Below are 20,753 nucleotides of genomic sequence, written 5' to 3' on the forward strand. Positions count from 1 at the left end.
AAAATGGGAGAATTGGAAGACCAATCCTGTCCAAATGTGGTTTTACTCCTGCTGCCACTAGGAGTCACATGAGATGTGGAGAAAGGGGGACAATTTTAAAGTCTGTTTTCTGGTAACAAAGTCCCCATAAGATCCCAGGAAAAGGAGCAAAGAAAAGCTGCCAGAAGCACAAGCCCTGCTCCCCTCCATGGGAAAGGAGGAGCTAGGCTGCTCCAACTACACCAGGGTGGGAGCCATGCTGGCCACAATGGCTCTCTCTAGAGGATGCTGGGGGCTGCACAGGTAGAGGACAGCAACAAGGACAGGCTGGGGGACACATGTGGTGGTTTAGCACTCAGAACAGCTCCTGCAGGGATTCAGAGCAGGGCCTTTCAGGCTAATCTCCTACATCCCCTCAGGGAACCTGAAGGATTACTGCCCTACATCTGCTCACATGATTGGGCCCCACCTTGTCAAGGCAGGGGACATGGTGGCAGTTTGTTAATCTGGGATAAAGAGTGATGGGCTCTATCTGTTGCAGTGCAGCATCTCCTAACAGACTCCCCTGTTCACAAGCCTGGTGGCTTCTCTTGGGCCCTGCCTCATGAAGCCTCATGTTTTACCAAGTGCTGGCCCCTGTCCATGGCTATGGAGGGCCATAGTGCAGCCTCCTTGGCTACATGAGGGGCTGGGTAAGACAGCCACAGCAGTGCCTGGCCATTACCAGTATCTGAGCATTGCTGGCCCAGGACAAAGTCCTTGGTTACAGCTTGAGCCAAGGTGGAAGCAGAGGTCCCAGGATAGGAGTTGTCACCCACCCCCAGAGCCATGCTCCTGCCTGCTGGTACATGCTCTCCCAGCCCTCCTCTAACTTCGCAGCAGACAAGGCTGCAAAAGACCTGCATGGACTGAGGGCTTTGGGTTGCTAGCTGTTCATCCAGGTCACCTACTTGTTTCTTTCTGCTTTCTTATTCCTGCAGAGCATGCCGTCTCTCAGAGCTCATTGCTAGCCGAGGCACCTGCCTCACAGGACAGAACTGAGCCTTCCTCTTTCCTTTCAGGACTGGAGATACCAGTTTCAGGTCCAGCTCTGGCTGTGCTGGCTCCCATGCAGTCAGTGCCACCTGCCGGCTAACCTTTCCTTGACTGCTATGAAAAAACAGAAAGCTAAATAAGGGAGCAAGCCCCCACAGCCTTGCTATTTGCCAGTCTTCCTCACCACATTTTGCTACTGAAGCTGTATCCGCAAAGCTGACAAATCATCAAAATGATCAATGTTTCCAAAAAGGGAGTATTACATTTAAAACACTTTATTAAATACTACTACAAATATGACAATACATATCAGATTAGGTCAAACAGATGTTTAAGTGAGATGTCTTAAGTTATATTTAAATTGTGATTATAATTTAAAGTCCTTCCCTAAGACCTTAATGATTAAGCTCTTTATACTTTATTGCATACTTGCAATATGAAAAAAACAGGGCTTCCATTTTATTTGCAAATAATATACTGGCATGAAATCCTTAAAAACATCTTTAATTTATTTTAAAATTACCCAGGCCCAGATCAATGGCCACAGACCTACTCAGAGGCAGATATTTTACAGTACTTCTACAGTTAAACAGTACAGAAATACCCACAGTAAACAAATGCACAATTAAATATTATATAAACACTTATATTACAGTGCATAATCCCATTGGGATGAAAACATTTCAGATCCACTTGCTGCACTCAAACCAGAGTACCTAGAATAGACACTAACACTTGTAGTGCTGCTACAACATGAGTTTAAAGTCCAAAATCTTCCTAGGACATGCAGCAGAAACCCAAATAACTGCCCATATTGTTACAGGCATACTTTTTGACATGCTGTTAAAATAAACAGACTTTAACAATAAGCCAGATCGAAGGCTTCAAAGGAACTCAATGAATACTTTTTCATCCCCAGTTATTTTGTTTCTGCAAATATAACCCATGTGTCTCCAGAGGAGACCTCTCCAGCAGCATAGTAAGTGATGGGAAATAATGCATGTCTCCACCTCACCTAGGTACCTTCAAGTAGTCCAGAGGAGAAACCAGCCTCCTCTTTACAAAGCAGCTTACTATTTGCTCACCATCTGGAGAAGAGATGGCAAACTCCCAGTACAAATGCGTGACTGAAGGTAGACTGCATTTTGCCAGAGGGCCAGAGTTTTGCCCTCTGCTTGTTTGTCTTCAATGGAAATATCAGACAGCTTGAGTTCAAAATGTCTTACTAATAAACAAGGTGAATCATCTTGTCAGCAAGAGGTAAAAACATCTGGACAGCTGCTGATCTGCATGCAGTTTTGTTTCTTATAAATCTCTGAGACATAAGTAAAGATGGCTTCAAATCCTGCAGAGAGAACAAAAATCCTCTAAATTGGAGAACTGGCACAGATTTGTATTTGCTCTCATTTCAGAGCAATTTTGTATGTGGCAGGTAGTAAAAATGTACAAAAGTATTTCTAATATCATATGTGGATGGACAAAAGCTTAGCACAATCATCCTTTGATGAGCTGAACAATCATTTCTGAATCAATAAATCCATCGGTCTCTTTAGGAACTTTTACACTATGCTGAGATAGATATTAGATACTCCAAAGCACATATTCCCATTTCTGCAACTGTATAGCAACTAAAGCTCTGATTGCTTCTGTGATTAACAGGAAGAGAAATTGTGAGTGCAGCTATCTTATGCGCTTACCTGAAACATTTCTATTCAGACATTCTGGCCAGCACTCTGGAAACTACCTTCAACAGTGAGGCTCTGACAGCTACTATAAAACATAAATGAAAGGCGCTTTAATGACAGCCGTTCTATATCAAACACATTTTAGTAAAGAATTACTGCAATGTTTCTCATGCTGCTTTTTGAGACACAACTTACCTGGAAGGAGTATATTTCTTTGCTGCAAGAAGAATAAGAAAAAGCATTAGTATTTCAAGATGAAAGTCCCTTCATGCAAACTTTTTTCTGCTAAAAACCTCTCATTTCTGAATATTTGACAAAAAGCCATTGATCTAACCAGCCAGTTACTGTGTTGTCACCAGCCCCATCTCAGCTTCCCATTCATGTTTCCTGGCAGTAATTGCTGATGAAGAGAACTGTTGCTTTTTCCTCTCATAATTTCTATTGTTTTTAATCTTACAGATTTAATTGCCATCCAAAAGCAGCATATATACAGGCTTGTTGAAAAAAATTGTTGGAATTGGCTCAATACAGGAATTTTCACTTTTTCAGAAAAGTCAAGGGTTCTACTCCACTCCCCAGTGAAAAATTCAGGCAGGTAAATAAAATCAGTTAATCCAGTCCAATTGCTCACCTTTTCTTTGAAAACGTCTTGCAAGCCAAAGGAGGAATGACACTGTGGACAGCAGAGAGGCACTTGTGGCTGCAATGCCCACAGAGAGATAGCTGGCTTGTTCAGAAGCTGAAAAGATGAAAAATGCTTCAGTGAGATTAAGAGACATGTGAGGTCTTTGAAGTCTTTTCTACTTCCTTTTCCAAGTGTCCTTCCTAAAGAATCAGAATTGCTGCTTGTCACCTGAGTTCTCTTGCTGAGACAGGACAAATCCTGTACACAAGGTGAAAAGCTGCATACTAATAATTATTCACTTTTGCCAAAGCAATAGCAGGGTAACAAGCTAGCTGTATGAGGTTCTGCCTAACCTCCAGGCTCAGATGACAATTCGCACTCATCTTTTTTTTTATGTTTTGGTTCTTATTTTGATTTCCTCTGGAGTGTCCTCCTCTTCAAAAAGTCCCATTGAAATCAATGAAATTATTCAAGGATCTGAATTCTAAGTAAATAAAGCAGAGCTGAGCTCTTAGGACTTCAAGCAAAGGCACTCCAGGGGGCCCAAGTATGTTTCCACTGAAGTCAGTGGCAGAGCTCTTATTGCCTTGGATGGGCAGGCAAGGCTGAGACTTCTGCCCTATAAAATCAGAGCTTTTGTTAGAAGAGCACTGTGAGGCCTTTGGCTGAGAAGCTGGGGGCAGGGGAGAAGAACTATCAGACTGAATCAGACTCTGAATATAGATTTTAAACCGCAAGGTTATGCTTCTCTAGAAAAGCTTTTTCTTTGCTAATGTGGCAAATGCCCAACACTAAAAATATTTTAATTAAAATTACCAGCTTGAGGGCTTTTGTTCTTGATATGAAATCAAGATTTCTCAATAAGGCCTTTTAGGAATAGGGTTTTGTTTTCCCTATTTTCAAGCAGCATATTGAGATTTTGTTGGTCTTCTTTCTTTGTGAACTGCACTATAAATTATAACTCACTGGTTGGCATATCTGATCTACCCTTCCATACCTCATTTGATTAGAAACCCAGTGCCACCTCTGTGGCTAGTCGCAGGTAGCATACCTTCACACATGGGCAGACTGGCACTCCAGTTTCCTGAATGACTGCACTCAAGCACATGTGAGCCAGTCAGCCTCCATCCTTCTATGCAGCTGAAGTGGCAGGCTGTGCTGTACGTGAAGTTCCCAGCACCATGTAAGCAGTCCACAAAGCCTTTCTCAGGAGAGCTCAGTGGTTCACACTGTACAACTAAAATACAGGAAGAAGTATTATGGTTAATAAAGTATTAAGGACTTTCCTGTCTTCAGCCCTGTTCTTTGCACTAGTCAATGTACACTATTTTTAAAGGGTAATTTACATTATCTTGCCAGAACAAGTGTTCTTTCACTGCTCTTTCCCTAAAGTGTCTTAGAGTTCAAATAAAATGAGCCTGTTAATTTTCTCCCAGATATAGGTATTATTAGTAGCTGTAAATCAACTATTAACTAATAAATAAAATTAACTGCCATTAGCTAATTGGATTTCTAGAGCAGTCAGCACAGATGCATCAGGAATCCAGCATACCCATGCTGACAGACCAATCTGTTCAGAGACAGGCACAAAGAAAGGTACCTGCACAGGCTGGCTGCTGCCTGTCCCAGGCCCCAGAAGACCCACACTGCAGCATGGCTGGTCCAGTCAGGGCAAACCCTTTCTCACAGGTGAACTCGCAGGTAGCACCCCACATGAGCTCCGCAGAGGAATGGGAGCAATTCACAAAGCCATGAGCAGGCATTTCCAAGGCAGGACAAGTCACAGCTGAAAGCACAAGAGACAGCACAGAGTTTAGCTTAGAGCAGGCCAAGACAAACATTCTTCTCCAAGCTGACATGATGATGTGCCCTGCCCTGGAGATGACCTCTGCGGGCCACGATATCACTCTGCAGACCCAGCAAGTCCTGGATACCGGCAGAGTTGACCCAGGAGCCTCAGAGAACAGTGACTGATTTCTTTTCACTGTGCAACACACTGAAGTAAGTTCCACCCCAGCAAGTCTTACCTTTGCATTTTGGGAATGGCTCTGACCACTGTCCCTGGGCCATGCACTGGACACTGGACGGGCCCTGCAGAACATAGCCCTCGCTGCAGTGGAAATCACAACGTGAGCGGTAGATGAGATCTGCAGGAGCATGCTCACAGCTCACAAAGCCTTCCTCTGGCCAGTTTATAGCCTCACATCTCACAGCTGCAACAGATCACAAGAGTCAGCACAGATGCATCAGGAATCCAGCATACCCATGCTGACAGACCCATCTGTTCAGAGACATAGGCATAAAGAAAGGTACCTGCACAGGCTGGCTGCTGCCTGTCCCAGGCCCCAGAAGACCCACACTGCAGCGTGGCTGGTCCAGTCAGGGCAAACCCTTCCTCACAGGTGAACTCACAGGTAGCGCCCCACATGAGTTCCACAGAGGAATGGGAGCAATTCACAAAGCCATGAGCAGGCATTTCCAAAGCAGGACAGGTCACAGCTGAAAGCACAAGAGAAAATTGAGTTTAGCTTGGGAGAAACTGGGGAAAAAAGTGTTTTTACCTGAAGCCTAGCAGCATATCCAATGCATCAAAGTAGAGTTGGAGAAGAGACCTACAATCCTGCCATTTCAGAATGTGAACATGCTGGTAGGAGCTGGAGGATCTCAAAGTGAAAGGCTGTTTTATGGATTGGCTGTAAATTCATCTGCACTTCACAGTAGCTGGCTACAATCTAAAATTTTCAGTGTGACTGCTGCTTGTTGATAAGTTTGATGCTGTTTGCTCCAAATGGTCACTTATTTTAAGCTGAACACTTAAAGAACTAATCACTACAATCAGGATTAACTAGCCTGTGATGAACAGTCTCAGCTGGATCACCTCCATTCCCTGTTCTCTACTAAGGGGGCAGAAAAGGTTTTCTCTAGGAGGAAGTCTAAGGTAGGGCTAGGGCATTGGTCTTGTCCATTCCACCTCTTCAGGGACAAAGAAGGGCCTTTGTACTGCAATAAAATACCACCTCCACCACAGTTAATTAAAAAAGAACGGGCCAGAATCTCAGTTTGTATCAACTGAGAGAGTAACTTTGAAGTATGTAGACCTATGTACGATTTGGAAAGTTCATTAACACTGCTTGAGAAGCTCACCTTTGCACTCTGCAAGAGAGGCAGACCAGACCCCAGAAGAGGTACAGTGGACTGATTCTACTCCAGTCAGCTCATAGCCTTTTTCACACTGAACTGTGCAAGATGAGCTGTAGCTGAAGCTCTTCAGTGGATGGCTACACTTCAGGCTCCCATGATCAGGTTCCTTTAGGGTGTCACAAGTCTCAACTTCAAAGAAATACAAGGAAATACAGTCAGTCACTGGCTGAGCGCGTAAATTGACAAGCCAGACAAACCAAACACTAGTTAACATGACCGTCTTTCTGGTTGGAAAGAAGGATAGAGTAATCTTACCAAACTCGCATTCAGGCCCATAGAATCCAGGGTTACAGCGGCAGGTGTGATTGTTAATAGTCTCTATGCATTCCCCACGGCCACTGCAGAGAGATGGGTTGCAGGAAGCTGAAAAAAATCAGCAAGTTATAAATGAATCAGCAATGGTCACTAATGAAACTTGGTTAGCAATTCGCTTATCTTTCTGGTGCTGAACACACATTTTGTATAGCAAAAGAAAAGCAGGAGACTTAGTATATAAAATTACCTTATTGCATGACAGCATTTCAGAAATCAACACATCTGACAGCCTAGCTCATAGTGAAAGGATTCCACTGGCTGAAAACTCCATGACCATTTGTGCTCAGGTAGATATCAGCAATATTTAAAATGCAACAGGAACAATAGACTATGGTGTAGGTAGAAATCCTCAACAGGGACATTCTTCACCAACTCACTACAGGTCTGATTTGGCAAATACTTGACAACAATTTTTTTTGACCTAATTGTAGCCACCTCCACATAGAGTGTCTAAGCTGATCCAGTGGTCTGTCATCAGCAGAGACACAGGTGCCTCCAAAAGGGCAATTCTTACCACCTAGCTGAGAAACCCACTGCAGGCCAGCTAAGGCACCTGCAGTGTCTCAGCTATTCCAGGGTGGGATTTAAAAAAAAAAAAATCACTTTCTGAAAGAGCTTCTCTCTCCACCAATTATAGAGAGGGTCTGGTGACTTGCTTAGGAAAGACATATAATATTCTGAGGGCTAAGAGGTGGGTGAGATTAATACAGCTCTTAGAACACAGCCAGCTTCAGCCCTGTGAGTAGTCCACTAAGGCACTGTGTTTAAGGGTAAGTGTACAAGTGTCTGCAGGGTCAGGAACTTAATATGTAAGACTACATTAAATGACACCATGCTATGTCATCTCCACAAGGACTTACTGGGATGGACTTCATATCATACCTGTATAGCACAAGGCGACCTTCTTTTTCTCACACTGTGCATCATTCCATCTGCCATCATCCTTCCCTCTTTTGATGTAGATTTCAACACAGTCCTCGTTGTTCCCTTTGCCATTTGGCTCACCTGCAGCCCAGTTTTCTGCCTCTTCTGTCAGTTCTTTGTTAGTTCCAACCCAGGTCCACGTCTCATTAATTTTTCTGATTCCAATCCAGTAGTAACCCGGATTGAAGGGTAAGAAATTATTGAGATAGCTGATTTCCTCCTTATTCTGAATGGCAACCATGTTAGTATACTTGTCTTTGCACCACAGCTCTGCTTCATTGTAGGTCAAGTTTGTGTCTGAATAATGGTAGGTCCAACAATTCACCTCCTCCAATATCATAAATCCTGGAATGAGAAGATACCAAGAAGTTGGTACCTCTTTCTTCTCTAGAAGAGAATATATAAAGACCTAAAAATATTCCATGCTTATCAATATCTGAACCTGCATAGCCAGTAGTTGCAATTATTTTATACACAATTACTCAGCAAGCTTCAAAACAGGCATGTCATCATCAAGTATAGGGACTTCAGCCTGTAAAACCATGCCCAATTACAAAGTTCTGCAAACTCTGTAGTAAACCATATGAGCCACTAATATCTGACAGGTGAGCAGGGAAACATGCTATTGCAGCTAGAATTTTTTCTATATGAGTCTAGCCTCATGATAATTAGCTCATGTTCAAAAATTGTTTAATTTGCAGCTCAGTTAAAATATTTATACTAACATCACCCAACTAGTTTTCTACAGAGACATACACACTTACCATAAGCAAGAAGAGATAGGAACCATAAGCAAACCATGTTTCTGATAATTTTCTCTTCTATCTTTTGCGCAGACAGCTATGAAAGACCAGAAAAAGGGAATACATTTGTATAGAACATATACTGCTTTTTTGCAATTCAATATAAAATACTGCCTACATTATCTGCCCTACATACCTTTTAACAAATCACTGAGAAATTAAATAATACTTTCATTTAGAGGAAATGTAACTTTTAAAACAGTTCTTAATGTCAAGACAACTTTTAAGGAACACCAGCAGAGAATTCTCTGTCCAGTTTTTCCTTAGCTAAGCAAGGAGATTGAATAAAACACTCCATTTATACTCACAGATTGTTGTTACAATGGCCAGGTGCTATAGAAGTCTTCTAATATTTTTCAGTGACTGCTTTCCTTTGCTAAGTTGCTGAGTATGGCCTTGAAGATGAAGTTCAGCTCAACACATCTGGACTGTGTGTTCCTTTTGCCTTTACTGCAGCCTTTTATTCTCTCAGCACAGCCTGCCCCCTGTGAGATGGGAAATTCCATGTGGAAAAAAAATTTCTTGGAATATCCCTGGTTCTGACCCTCACACATATTAAGCCTGACACTTCCCTTTCCCATATCAACCCTCCCACAAAGCCACACTGTGCTGACAAACTGCCAAGCGCTGGATTATACAGTTTTACTGACAGAAACACACAATTCCAGGATACCAGCATAAAGGTTAGTTTAGGAGTTTGCTGTGTGAGTTGATGCCAGCTTTTCTCCTAGCATAGATGGTTGTGCTTTTCTTGATCAGAGGGAGCTCTGATTTTCAGCCACAATTGTTCTTTGTAATAGTGAACCTATGCAACTTCTTGCAGAGTAAAAAAGGAAATACTCTTTACTGGCTTCTGTAGATGTTCAGATACCATACTGATGACATAAGAATCAAAAGAAATGGACATGACAGCTTCTTAAAAGTATCACCATCTATCACTACCAAAACCGTAGCAGATTTTAAAGCAAATGTCTGAACTATGCAAGGCAAACTAGGGTGTTAAGGTATACAATTCCCCTTACTCGACAATGGAATTGAATATGTATATGCCCCAAGAGGCTACAGAAACTTTGAATGTTCATTAAAGCTCTGAAATAGAAAAATATATATACTTCATCCAATTATTCTGTCACTTTTGATACATTGTTCATAGGACCAGATGGGAGGAGAATGCTATTTTGTTGGAAAACAGTTAGCTTTACTAACCAAAAGCTTTCAAAGGAGTATACCTACTACAGCAGATCTTTTCCTCAAAATTATGATGAGGTTGAATTCAGCACAACCAGTATCCTGAGAATTGAAACATCAACTTTTTTCTGGAGTGAGGTTTTATGTTAAGATGTGCCCATCAATACCACTGACAGCTTGATAGCTAAAGCTATCAGCATGCCACCTGAGCTGATGATAAAATATTACAGCAGAACAAGTAGATCAAGTAACATAAAGTGGTTTTAAGGAATAACTTTTGCCTTAGTAGAAAAAGTAAAACATCTGTGAAGTAGCCATAGCTTGCTAAATCTCTGCCCATCCAAGGAAGCCAAAGGAAAGAGGACCTAGCAAAGAGCATATTCTGAAGTGGCCCCAGTTACTGTCAAAATATTAGAGTTTCCTATAAATTTCAACATTAAGCCTTAGAAAGTATGTCAAAGTCAGTTACCAAATATAATGAGAATTAAACAGAACAAACACATACTGAATATTTGCGGGGAGAGGAACACTTTCTAGCAGGTGTGAACTAAGGCTAGAATCACAGATAAACCATCAAGAAATTCTGGAAAGTTGAAGTTAACTTTTGACTGTCCTGTAGATGCATTCTGTGACTGCAGGCCTGGTCCAGCCTCATTTGTAACAACCAGGGTCTTTCCATAGACTTGGAATTCACAGGAAATCAGGACTGCTATTCCTTTAGCCTCAGTTGTTCATCTGTAAATTGAGAATTAAAACATTTCCTGCCTGTCAGTGATCTTCAGGTTGTAAGCCCTTGGAACACAGACTGGTATTTTTAATGTGTCTGTGTAGTACATCATGCAGTGGGTCCTAATTTCATGAGGGTTCTGTAGGTGCTATTCTAATACAAACTAACAATAACAAGCTTCCATAGGACAGTCTTTTTTCTCCTTAGATACTGCTCAGATGTTGCAATCATACATGCACAGAAATAGACCACTTCAGAACAAGTTTACATCCTGCCTAGTGTCTGAAGGGGAAAAATGCTTCACCTTTTCTTGGAGATTCACTTTTTCAAATTGCTTTATGAGCTTCCTACTGGTAAGTGCTCATCTTTTTCATAGCAGAAGGTCCAAAGCCTAGTGGAAGAAATTTTACTGGAATCACTTCATCAGGGGAATCTCCACAGGAAGGAAGAGAGTGTTTCATAGCTTTTAATGGTCTTCCTCTACCATGGCTGTCTGAGACTGCTTGTCTGGAGCAGGGCAGCAAGGGGCGGGGGGGCAGTGGACACACAACTGAAAACAATATCTCTGTAAAAACTCCAGTCTAAAAAAAGACCAACTGTCTTTTTGTTGGCAGCATTCCCATGTTCATCACTGATGTGGGGCTCTTTTTTCCCCCCTGGGAATCCTGTCATCCACAGCTTTTATTTTTATCTCTTTTTATTAAAACAGATGAAAGATACAAGTGCAAAATTTTCAGAAAAACAAAAAAGCCTGAAAAGCATTTTCAAAATCACCCAACTGACTGAGGGGTTAAAGTCTCATTATTAAAAGTCTCATTAGCACTTAAGAACTTAAATCCTCATGTTGTACTGGAAGACTGGGATTCCTATGAGCTAAAGCTACTTTTGAATCCAATTTACATAGGTATTTCATGGAAAATTTACCTCTGATGCAGTTACTTAAGTTGAACTCCAGATATCCAAGCTAGACATGCCAACCAGTCTGCCCCTCAGCTGATCTTTACATTACCGATTTATTCTTTGCCTTGTTTTTTTTCCCACATTTGCACATTTTTCTTCCTTTGCCTATTGATTTGAGTATAATAAAGAACCCCCTTTCTTGTGCTTCAGTGCTTGGTGCAGTTGTCCACTCCCTTCTCATACTGTCTGAACACATAATTCCTTGAAATTAATCCACTCTCCCTCTCTGCCACAAGAACAGCAGACTTGTTAGCCTAAATCAAGTCCAGCTTTCAGAACTGCTGCTCGCTTGTTCCTATATGCTCCAGAGCTTCATTTCCACAGATGAAAGCCCAGCTTTTTCAAAGTGAATGAGAAAACTGTAGATCATCTTTCTTCCCTACAGATACCTCAAAACAGAAGGAACAAAATGTCACAACTAAACAACTCACTAGAACTGAACTTTTGTTCTGTCTCTATTGCCTGCCATTCCCAGCTTTGAAAGAGTATAAACTTGATCTACTACAAGGAGCATGAGCACAACCATTTATCTGCCCTATGGGTACTTTCCAGTATATTGAAAAAATAATTCCACACTTGTATTAAAAAAGTAGCATTAGCATTTCTAATACACACACAGACTGCTTTCCATGGAAACTGGTTTATATAACGTTTAAGAATTTAACAGCAATTTCTAACAAGGATTATCCAACAGCAACTATTTTCTAGTTGGAAAGTTTAATTGATAACCCACTATGAGACAGAAGGCAAGAATAAAAGGCTATACAAACACATTAGGAGTAACTGCAACAAAAAATAGTCAAGTCTGTTATTTAAAGAAGGAGAGCAATTGACAGAGGACACTGCTACCAACTGTCTTTTCTTTCTTTAGAGAACGGTTAGCAGATACTGACTGTGATAGCATTATGCATGGGAAAAGAGACTAGGTGAGAGTAGGCAAAGATTAAAGACAATGTAGATGAATTATATTTAATCAAATTACTACTTGAGGATCCAGCCAAGCTATCTAAGTAATTATCCTTGAAAGAATGAGGAAAGGTGCTGGAGGGTTGAAGAGGAACAAATATTGTCCCTGTACTTCTAAAAGGAAACAAGGAGGAAAGTAATTAAAAGCCAGGGCCTCCAACTTCAGTACCTGGGAAAATACTAGAACTGTGTTGGAAAAAACATTAAAGAAAACATTGAAAAATCAGCAGAGGGATACTAAGATGTCAAGCGTAGCCAGCATTCATTTGCCAAAATATATCAGTTGTATCAATGTATTTCATTTGTACTTAAAGGCTGAGTGAGTAACAAAGAAATAGTGCATTGTCATCTGCTACAATTAAGACTTCACACTATCCCATGACACATTCTTACAAGTGAACAGAGGGAATAGTGCTTAGCTGAAATCACCAAAAAGTGAGCAAGGGGCTGGAAAAACTGCCCTCTGAGTACCCATTTAAGATCACTGCAAATCTGAGAGAACCGTACAAGGAACCATGCAGGGGTTTATCCTGAACTATATTAAGCTAATTAACATGTTGGATGCTAAAATATAAATACACTTATAAAATTTGCAGGTAACACCAAGCTTTGAGGAACTGCAAGGGTTCCAAAGAACCAGTGTAGAATTTGAAATGATTTTGATAAATTAGAGACATGATCTGAAAGAAATAAGAGGAAACTCAAACAAGCACAATGATGCTTTTAAAAAAATCTGAAAATTAAGATAGAAGTAAACTGGGAAATTGGCAGCAAGGCACAAGCATTGTGGGGAAAAAAACCTAGGAGTTGTAACAACTCACAAATTCAGTATGGGTTAATGATTTGCTGTCATTTTTAAAAACATGTAATTTTTAGAAATTGTAATTATTTCATTCAATCTCATTGCTAAGTCTCAACTTGTTGATTGCACCAAATCTTAACTACTGCAATTTAGAAAGACAGGCAGACCAGATGGAATCAAACCAGGAGCAACACAATTGATATATTTAGAACCTTTTAGATCAAAGGTTTATTTGTCCCTTTTTTCTTTTCCAAAAAAGATTATCTCGTGATCTTGACACCCTGTACTCTTTATTTTCAAAGAAAGAAACTAAACAAAAATTTTAATATTCATCGACTAATTTTATTTCTTATACATATACCCTCATTTTGTTTCCTTACCTGGAAACACATGCATGCTTGTCTGATGTGCAAGCATATTGTAAATCTAATTTTACAAACTATCAGTTCCTATGGATCATAATTCAAATAACACAAGTTCAGAAAATATGGCCTACATAAAAACACTGAAGGCATTTAGGTTTTTGTTGGGTTTATTTGTTTCTTCCCTGAAAAAGGACTAGCTAGAAGGGAGAAATCTAGATATCTTGTAGCCTTTGGAAGACTATTTTAGATGTTATAAACTTATAAGATGTACTTAGGAGAAATACAATGAACTTTTCTCCATATCTGCTTGGTATATAACAAGAAATAGTTGGATTAGTTTGTAGTAGTAAAGTTTTAAAGGAGTGTCTACAAGATATGAAGGTAGTGAAGTGCTAGAGCAGGAGTTTTGTAGGGTCTAGCTTTCCATTAGAGATGGACTTGGTTTGAAAAAATACATCAAGATCTTATCAGTAGCTTATGAAAAGGGGAGGCAGTGGAAAATGATTTTTAGATGAGGTAAAAAAATCTGTTGAACTTGCTAGAATCACAAAAATGAGATAAATGTATATATTCAGGCTATCTGAGAACCTACCATGTCCTACATGTAAAGAGCTATAGATTTGTATATCCATATAGAAAGGGAGATTCCCATTTTCCCTGTCTTCATTAAAGAATAGGGTTTTTATCTACATTATAAGATTATACCTGCATTTACATATTTCTAAGCCCCAGTCTTCCTTCTTACATTTTAATGATACCTTTATGTCAACAGACGAAACCAGAGACTTTACCTCTGAGTAATCCAGTTCCATCGCTCTAATAGCGGGTTTACTTGTCACTAAAAAAAATGAAAACATTTCATAAGTACTTATATCAAAGTAGTATATACAACAGAATTTTATCACATGGCAGAGGGCTATAAAACCACTAGAAATCTTGAAGTCATGAAAAAATAACCCTTCACCCACAGTAACACTCAGAAAAGGAAAGCAGAAGAGGAAGAATAAGTGCTGTAACCAGTCTTAAGGGGAAAGGGAGTTTGGTGCCAGTAGTGAAGATGTTTCCTGTTTGGAAAACAGTTTGAAACACTAATTCTTTAAAAATTCAGAGACAAAGTCAAATGCACAAGTTTTCCCTAAGGTCTAGATAGGAAGAAAGATAATTTCCAAGGAAACACTCATCCCTCAGCATCTTTGTGTGTCTCATTAAGTGTGAATAAAGTAGGCAAGAACAGCTGCAGAAGAAGCTGGAATTTGTCAGGCTGCCTAAGATAGTCTCCAATCTGTCTGGAGCAAGACACCAGGAGCCAGAAAACTTTATCTCCATTTCTCATTTCGGGAACTCTGATGTGACTCATACTGCTCAATTTCCTACAGTCAGACAAAAATACATCTTCAAACAAAAATCTAACCTGAGGCCTGGGATCACTGGCACTGGCAAAGTGTGATTCAGTGCATTGAAACATGAAACTGAACAGAGAAATGACCTGATAGTCAGGAGCATCCTCATACCTTGAGGTAGACAAGAGTAGAGAGAGTCTTAACATCTAGTACTTGGTTACCTGCAATTGCAGGTGGAGTTGATCCCATGCATAATTATATTTCCAACTTTATAATGTATCTTATGGCAGAGGCCCTTGGAACCTTACTACCCTTTAAGTCTTGATAAACACATATGAAAGAATAACCATATAACTGATGCATAGATACTGTGGTGTTGAACTTACTGTCCAGATCTACTTACCTCCGCTCTCCAAAAAAGTTTCAACTTACAACACATGTGAACTAGCAGCAGCACTGGAATGCTCACACGACCTTCCATTCTCCATTTGCAGTACTATGAAGGAAAGACTACAAAAACAATGAGGCAGCCAGTAGCTTCACTTCCTTACAGATACATTCAGCTATTTATGAACTCCAAACTTCAGCTCTGTTCTTTTCAGTGCTTCAATCAGTTTCAGATTTCTCCACACACTGATGAACACAGCATTTAATTTTTTCAGTTCCTAGCTAGAGCAATCTTTGGTAAAAAACTTAATCATTAGATACAGCATCTTGTATCAGTATTTAATTCCTCAGGTTTCTCCATGGATTTTCAGTCTAGAACATCCATCCCAGAAGCTCTGTGAAGAACTGACTGACCTCTCTGAAGCTGGCTTAGCAAAGGGACAGAACAGTATTTTAGTCCTTAATTTGTTACTGGGAGATGGGCAGTGAACAAAAACTCTGCAAGAGTTATCTGCAGCAGATCATAAGCTAAAGAGCCATAGTTCTGAAATATCTAGAAGCCTGGGATCCTGTACCTAAAAGGCACTTGGGTGGTGATAGCCTCTGCATCTAAGACAGCCCCCGGGGACTTTTATTAGTGCTTGAGGTCATTTGTAGAACCAAGAAGCAGAAAGGACCATTACTAAAGCCACAGGCATTCTGTGGAATGAGATCTTACTACCTGTATCTGAAAGCTTCAAAGCAAGACTGAAATGCAAGAAATGACTACACAGAGGGGAGGAGGAGAAACTGAGCCATGAAGAGCTGGTAAGAGTGTATCACACTAGTCATAGCTCCCCCCTCCCCAAGTCAGTAGACCGTGAGAGAACAGAGGTACTTAAGTTCTCAAATTACGTACTATTTCATGAGCACTCTGTCCACTCTGCCACAGGTTTGAGCAAGCAAGTTTATTTCTATCAGCTTGATAAATAATTGCTTTTTGGGACAGGCATGTTTAACAGAAGATTAGTGGAGTGTAGCTCAATTGATTTCTATGGCAGTTGCTTCAAGAACAGAGAAATTCATCCCCAACACTGAAAGCAATGGCATTAAATTTCTTTGCATTCTTGTTTTCCAGACAGAAAAGAGTGCCACAAGGCTTCTTGAAGCTTTTGTTAACTGAGCTCAAGATCATTAGGACTTTCCTTATTTCCTGGGACAGAAAACAATGCTTCAACTTTCCAGTGAAATCTTTGCTGTTCCGCTCCCTCCAGACTTCTTGACTCATCAGGAAGGGCAAGTTTGTCACCAACCATTAAGTTGCTCCACTTTGTGGAGGTGGCAAACAGGGTGTCAAGTAGACTACTCACTTTCATATGCCTTTTTACTTGAGTCCAAAAAGCAATCAACACAAACTTTTTTTTTCCAGATGCAAAGAACATAGCCCCCCTTCAATATATATTTAGCAATCATAGTGCATATTAGTTGGGGTTTTTTTTTCCCTCTCAGTTATTAACAGGCTTGTGCTCATCTTTTGTAATTTTAATCAGTAGTAGTCTGGTTTAGATCATGAAAAAGTCATATGCAGCTCATTTGAGCCACTGGGCAAAAAAATATTCTCCACTTATCAGCTAAGTTTGCTTTCATAATAGGCATAGGAGAAGCAGAAAATGCAGCAGTTATCATTTATCATCTATAAAATACTGAGCCCACACAAAATTCTCATCTGAGGCAATTAACAGTTTGGTTTATTTGTACTTTTTCTAAGGGACAAAATCCCCATGATGTTAGACTGGCTATATTAACTACAGAGGAGAAGTTACCTTACTGTAGAAACAGAAAGTGTCCAGATTTATGTCTACTTCAGTGTACACAAGTTAGGCGTGCAGTTGCTCTAGACCCTCTACAACTAATAGAAAGACAAAGGTTTATCTAAAGGCTGTTTAAGTCAAAAGAGAGCCACTCTTCCTCCATTAACAAAAATGAGAGCTGAGTGTAAATAACCTTGGTTAAATGCCTAGAGACAAAGAAAAAGAATCCAAAACAAAACCAAGAATATTCTAACTTTTTCATCTCTTACTCAGGTTGGCAGAGAAGGCCTAGCTACTAATTATGCAAAAAAGTTAAACCATCTGTCCAACAATTCTATAGGTCTGCACATATCCTCTAAGATAGGATTTAAACTCCTTCCCCTGAAATAAACTGTGTACATGTCATTTTGAAGGCATTTCCCCACTTACCAGGGTATATAAATTAGTAACATGGAATAACAAGGATCCATTCCTGTACATTAAGCATTATTTCCTGAACTTGGCACTCATTGGATGCTGGGATTTCAGAAAGCTGCTCTTCATTCATTTTATCTGTATGCAATGTCCCTACTCTCAGGGCAGAATTATTGCTATAGCTAAACCATCCCACAAATAAGAATATTAAAACACCACCACAAGAAATAAAAGTAGTTATTTCCCCTCATTCTATAGCCAGAGTTCTGCAAGTTTGACACCATGTAATTAAATTCTCACCCCTCTCCATTTTCATTCTAATGTTCATCTCTGATCTAGAAAACTGCACTCTCACACCATGAATAAGGAGGGACATAGTTTCCCTTCTCAGTTCCTCCAGCTAGACTCCACCTTTTCAGCTGCCCTCATTTGTCTACTCCATGAATGGGCATTTGAAGAAAAGCAGTTGCATCTGAAAAGCCTTTGTGTTAAGGGTATCATAGATCCCATAGTCTGATCAGTTAAAATAACTCATTCACACTGTTAACAAAGTTAACAGCTGGGACACTGAAATCATTACCTGTACACAGTGCTTCTGTACTACACACTGGCATATGCTGCAGGACAGTGATAGTGAGAACAGGAAAGGACGACAGAAGGACAGCACAGAGCCCTGAAAAGCAAACCCAGAAGACTGGTTTCACAAAACAAGTGGATACTACAGCAGGTGATGTGTCCAGTACTATTTAAGACCTTTCCCTCAAAGTGGGAAAGACTAGCAATCCTATGCCAGGCAGGCAATAATTAAGGTCATGCAGAAGGAAAGCTAGGAATAGGACAATTCCAGATAGGGAACTCTAGGATGGAAAGAAGCAGGTCCAACAGGTCCAAACAGGAGAAATATTTCATGAAGTTCTCTCTAAAGAAACCTCTTCCCAAGTGCCTATTAGAAGTTTGGGTGTTTAAGTTGTGATGAAGAGGAAGCAGCTAGAAAGGCTCAGAAAAAGATGTGATGGGCTCTTTATAGATGTTAGGTCAGTAAATAAGATGATCAGAAGTCTTCTCTATATAAAGGGATAAAGTTAGCACACCAAAAACAGGATACAAGCCATCTGTGAGTAAACAGACTGGAAATTAGAAGGAAGTTTCTAGCTACCAGAGCAATGAGATTCTAGAACAGCCTCCAAAGAGTAGCAGAGCAAAAAGCTTGACTGTTTTGCTACAGATACTGTCTGATTTATGAAAAGGGTTGTATGACAGCATTATGCATGAAAGCAAAGGACAAGACTTGACACTCAGAGCTCCTTTATCTCCTACATTCTGGAGTTTGGTTTGGATTCTTAACCTTAGTGCAAAAAGCAAGCCTCTGCCTTCAGAACTGACTATACATATACAAATTCAAAAGATTTTAAATATTAAGATGGATAATGTTATTATCTTGCATTTCTGCCAGCTTTGTTGCTAATCTGAGCAACAGCTAACCAACAGTTGAAGAAAAATCTTCCTTCAAAGCCTATTATGAGTGACCCAAGCAGCAAAGCAGACCTGCAACCTTTGACATCCATGATACACAATGTAAAACAGTATATTTCATTTGCATCAGTGTATTACCAGGCATTCCTCTGCTCAGCTGAAGTATGTACTCTTGCTCTGAGATAAGGAGCTTGCAAGTCAAACCTTTACATGTACAGCCGAAAGACAGCTCTCATTTTTCCATCTTCTGTATGAAAATACCATGGGATGGAAATCACCTACTTCAAAATTCTTTCCTAATATTTTCCTGTAATACAGCAGCAGGCCAAACATATCCTTACATCTTGTGCCCTGCTGTCAAAGAGCTCATTAAAAGGAATAATTTATAAGCTGGAGTTCAAGCATATTGTTTCCCTTTTCCTGATTCTGGTAACCTGGATTGTCCTTAATGGCTTGACAGAATCCCAAAATGAGCTACCTCTGAGCTCCACCACAGGACAATGTACGTTTAACACATTTGCACAATAGTAACATTCCTTTTCTGCTCACTTGATGCCTAGAGACTAAAGAGAAAAATAAACACAAGCACATTTTGACATTATGATATTCCTGGCTTAAAGATTTTTTTGCCTATTCTTCAACGAAATGTTACATTTGATCTTGAACTACAATCCAGTTTCTTCCTTCTAATGTGTTGTGAGTTAACTAGGGCAGCCTGGGCACTGAAAACAAGCTAGCCACAGCACCTTTAAGACCTGCATGGTAAATTTACCCCTTTTTTGGAAGGATAAGCCAGCCCAATTCAAACTGTTTCTGCAGCCAGATAGCTTCTGGTACCTTCTCCTATTACAACTGACTGATATCTCCACATACAGCTGCAGTATAGCCACACCTTCTCTTCCCCATCTCTCATGTCAATCCAAATTGAGACAAGTGACAGTTATTAATAGTTAACAGCTTCTCAGAAATTCCACCCAAGACCAAAATAGCTTTTGACTACAGATCAGAAAAATCTAAGTTTTCTACTAAACCATCAGGCACAAGGATCAACCTACTTGGGCTTTCAACACAGGCTTTTTAAAAAAAAACTCTTTTTTTGTTAGGAGGTTACTCAGGAAGGGAAACCAGTCTGTTTTCTTTGTAAGACACTGTACTAAACCTTTCCACTTCTTTAGTGACTTTAGCTGAAGGCCAAAACCAAAACATAAGGAAATGGAAGAGAAAGGAGTCATTTCATTTAGACAAAGCTATCTGAATGTTAGCATTTGAGTCAAAACAGAATTTAGTCTCAGAGCCAGACCCCTGATATCCAGCCCAGGAAAGGAGTTGAAACACCGTATGTAGTGCTTTGCCTGAATTTTAAGAGTAAATGCATGAATCCAGTCTAAATAAGAAATACCATTCCTGTCTATACAGAATTTATCTGGAGAAACAGAAAGAGAAGGTGTGAACCTTTTATTTGTGGAGATTTCCTTTTGTAAAGATCTGGTCTTTGCAGGCACAAAAAACATTTAAATACGAAGTCCACTCATACATTTGTAAGCATTCACGCTTAGTCAAAAAAAGACTGTTTTCGTTGCTTTTTCAGTAAATCTTAGTGCTTGAATTCATCCTGCCCTGCACATATGTGCATTTTCAGGGATATTTAAAGGAACATTAGTAAGATTCACCCCCTCTGCTTTTGCAGCAAATGTTTTAGAAACTCAGCAGAGGAGGGACCTACAACAGCAGTCTCAGGTATAATTACATCAAGGAAAGAAAAGAAAGCAATAGC

The 20,753-nt window shown here is 40.1% G+C and overlaps 1 protein-coding gene across 1 annotated transcript; it reads right to left on the reverse strand.

The window, feature by feature from the left end:
* Positions 1–1,512: 1,512 nt before the first annotated feature.
* Positions 1,513–9,006, reverse strand: SELE (selectin E). The gene is made up of 13 exons (XM_064515667.1): positions 8,876–9,006; positions 8,529–8,604; positions 7,723–8,109; positions 6,781–6,888; positions 6,469–6,654; positions 5,638–5,823; positions 5,352–5,537; positions 4,925–5,110; positions 4,376–4,561; positions 3,331–3,438; positions 2,895–2,916; positions 2,712–2,784; positions 1,513–2,359 (listed from the first exon to the last, which is right to left on the reverse strand). Exons 2-12 carry the CDS (start codon positions 8,563–8,565, stop codon positions 2,727–2,729), a joined length of 1,650 nt encoding a protein of 549 aa, XP_064371737.1. The 5' UTR covers positions 8,566–8,604; positions 8,876–9,006; the 3' UTR covers positions 1,513–2,359; positions 2,712–2,726.
* Positions 9,007–20,753: the final 11,747 nt, after the last annotated feature.

The sequence above is a fragment of the Dromaius novaehollandiae genome, chromosome 8 (genome assembly GCF_036370855.1).
Source record: "Dromaius novaehollandiae isolate bDroNov1 chromosome 8, bDroNov1.hap1, whole genome shotgun sequence".
NCBI classification, from domain to species: Eukaryota; Metazoa; Chordata; class Aves; order Casuariiformes; family Dromaiidae; genus Dromaius; species Dromaius novaehollandiae.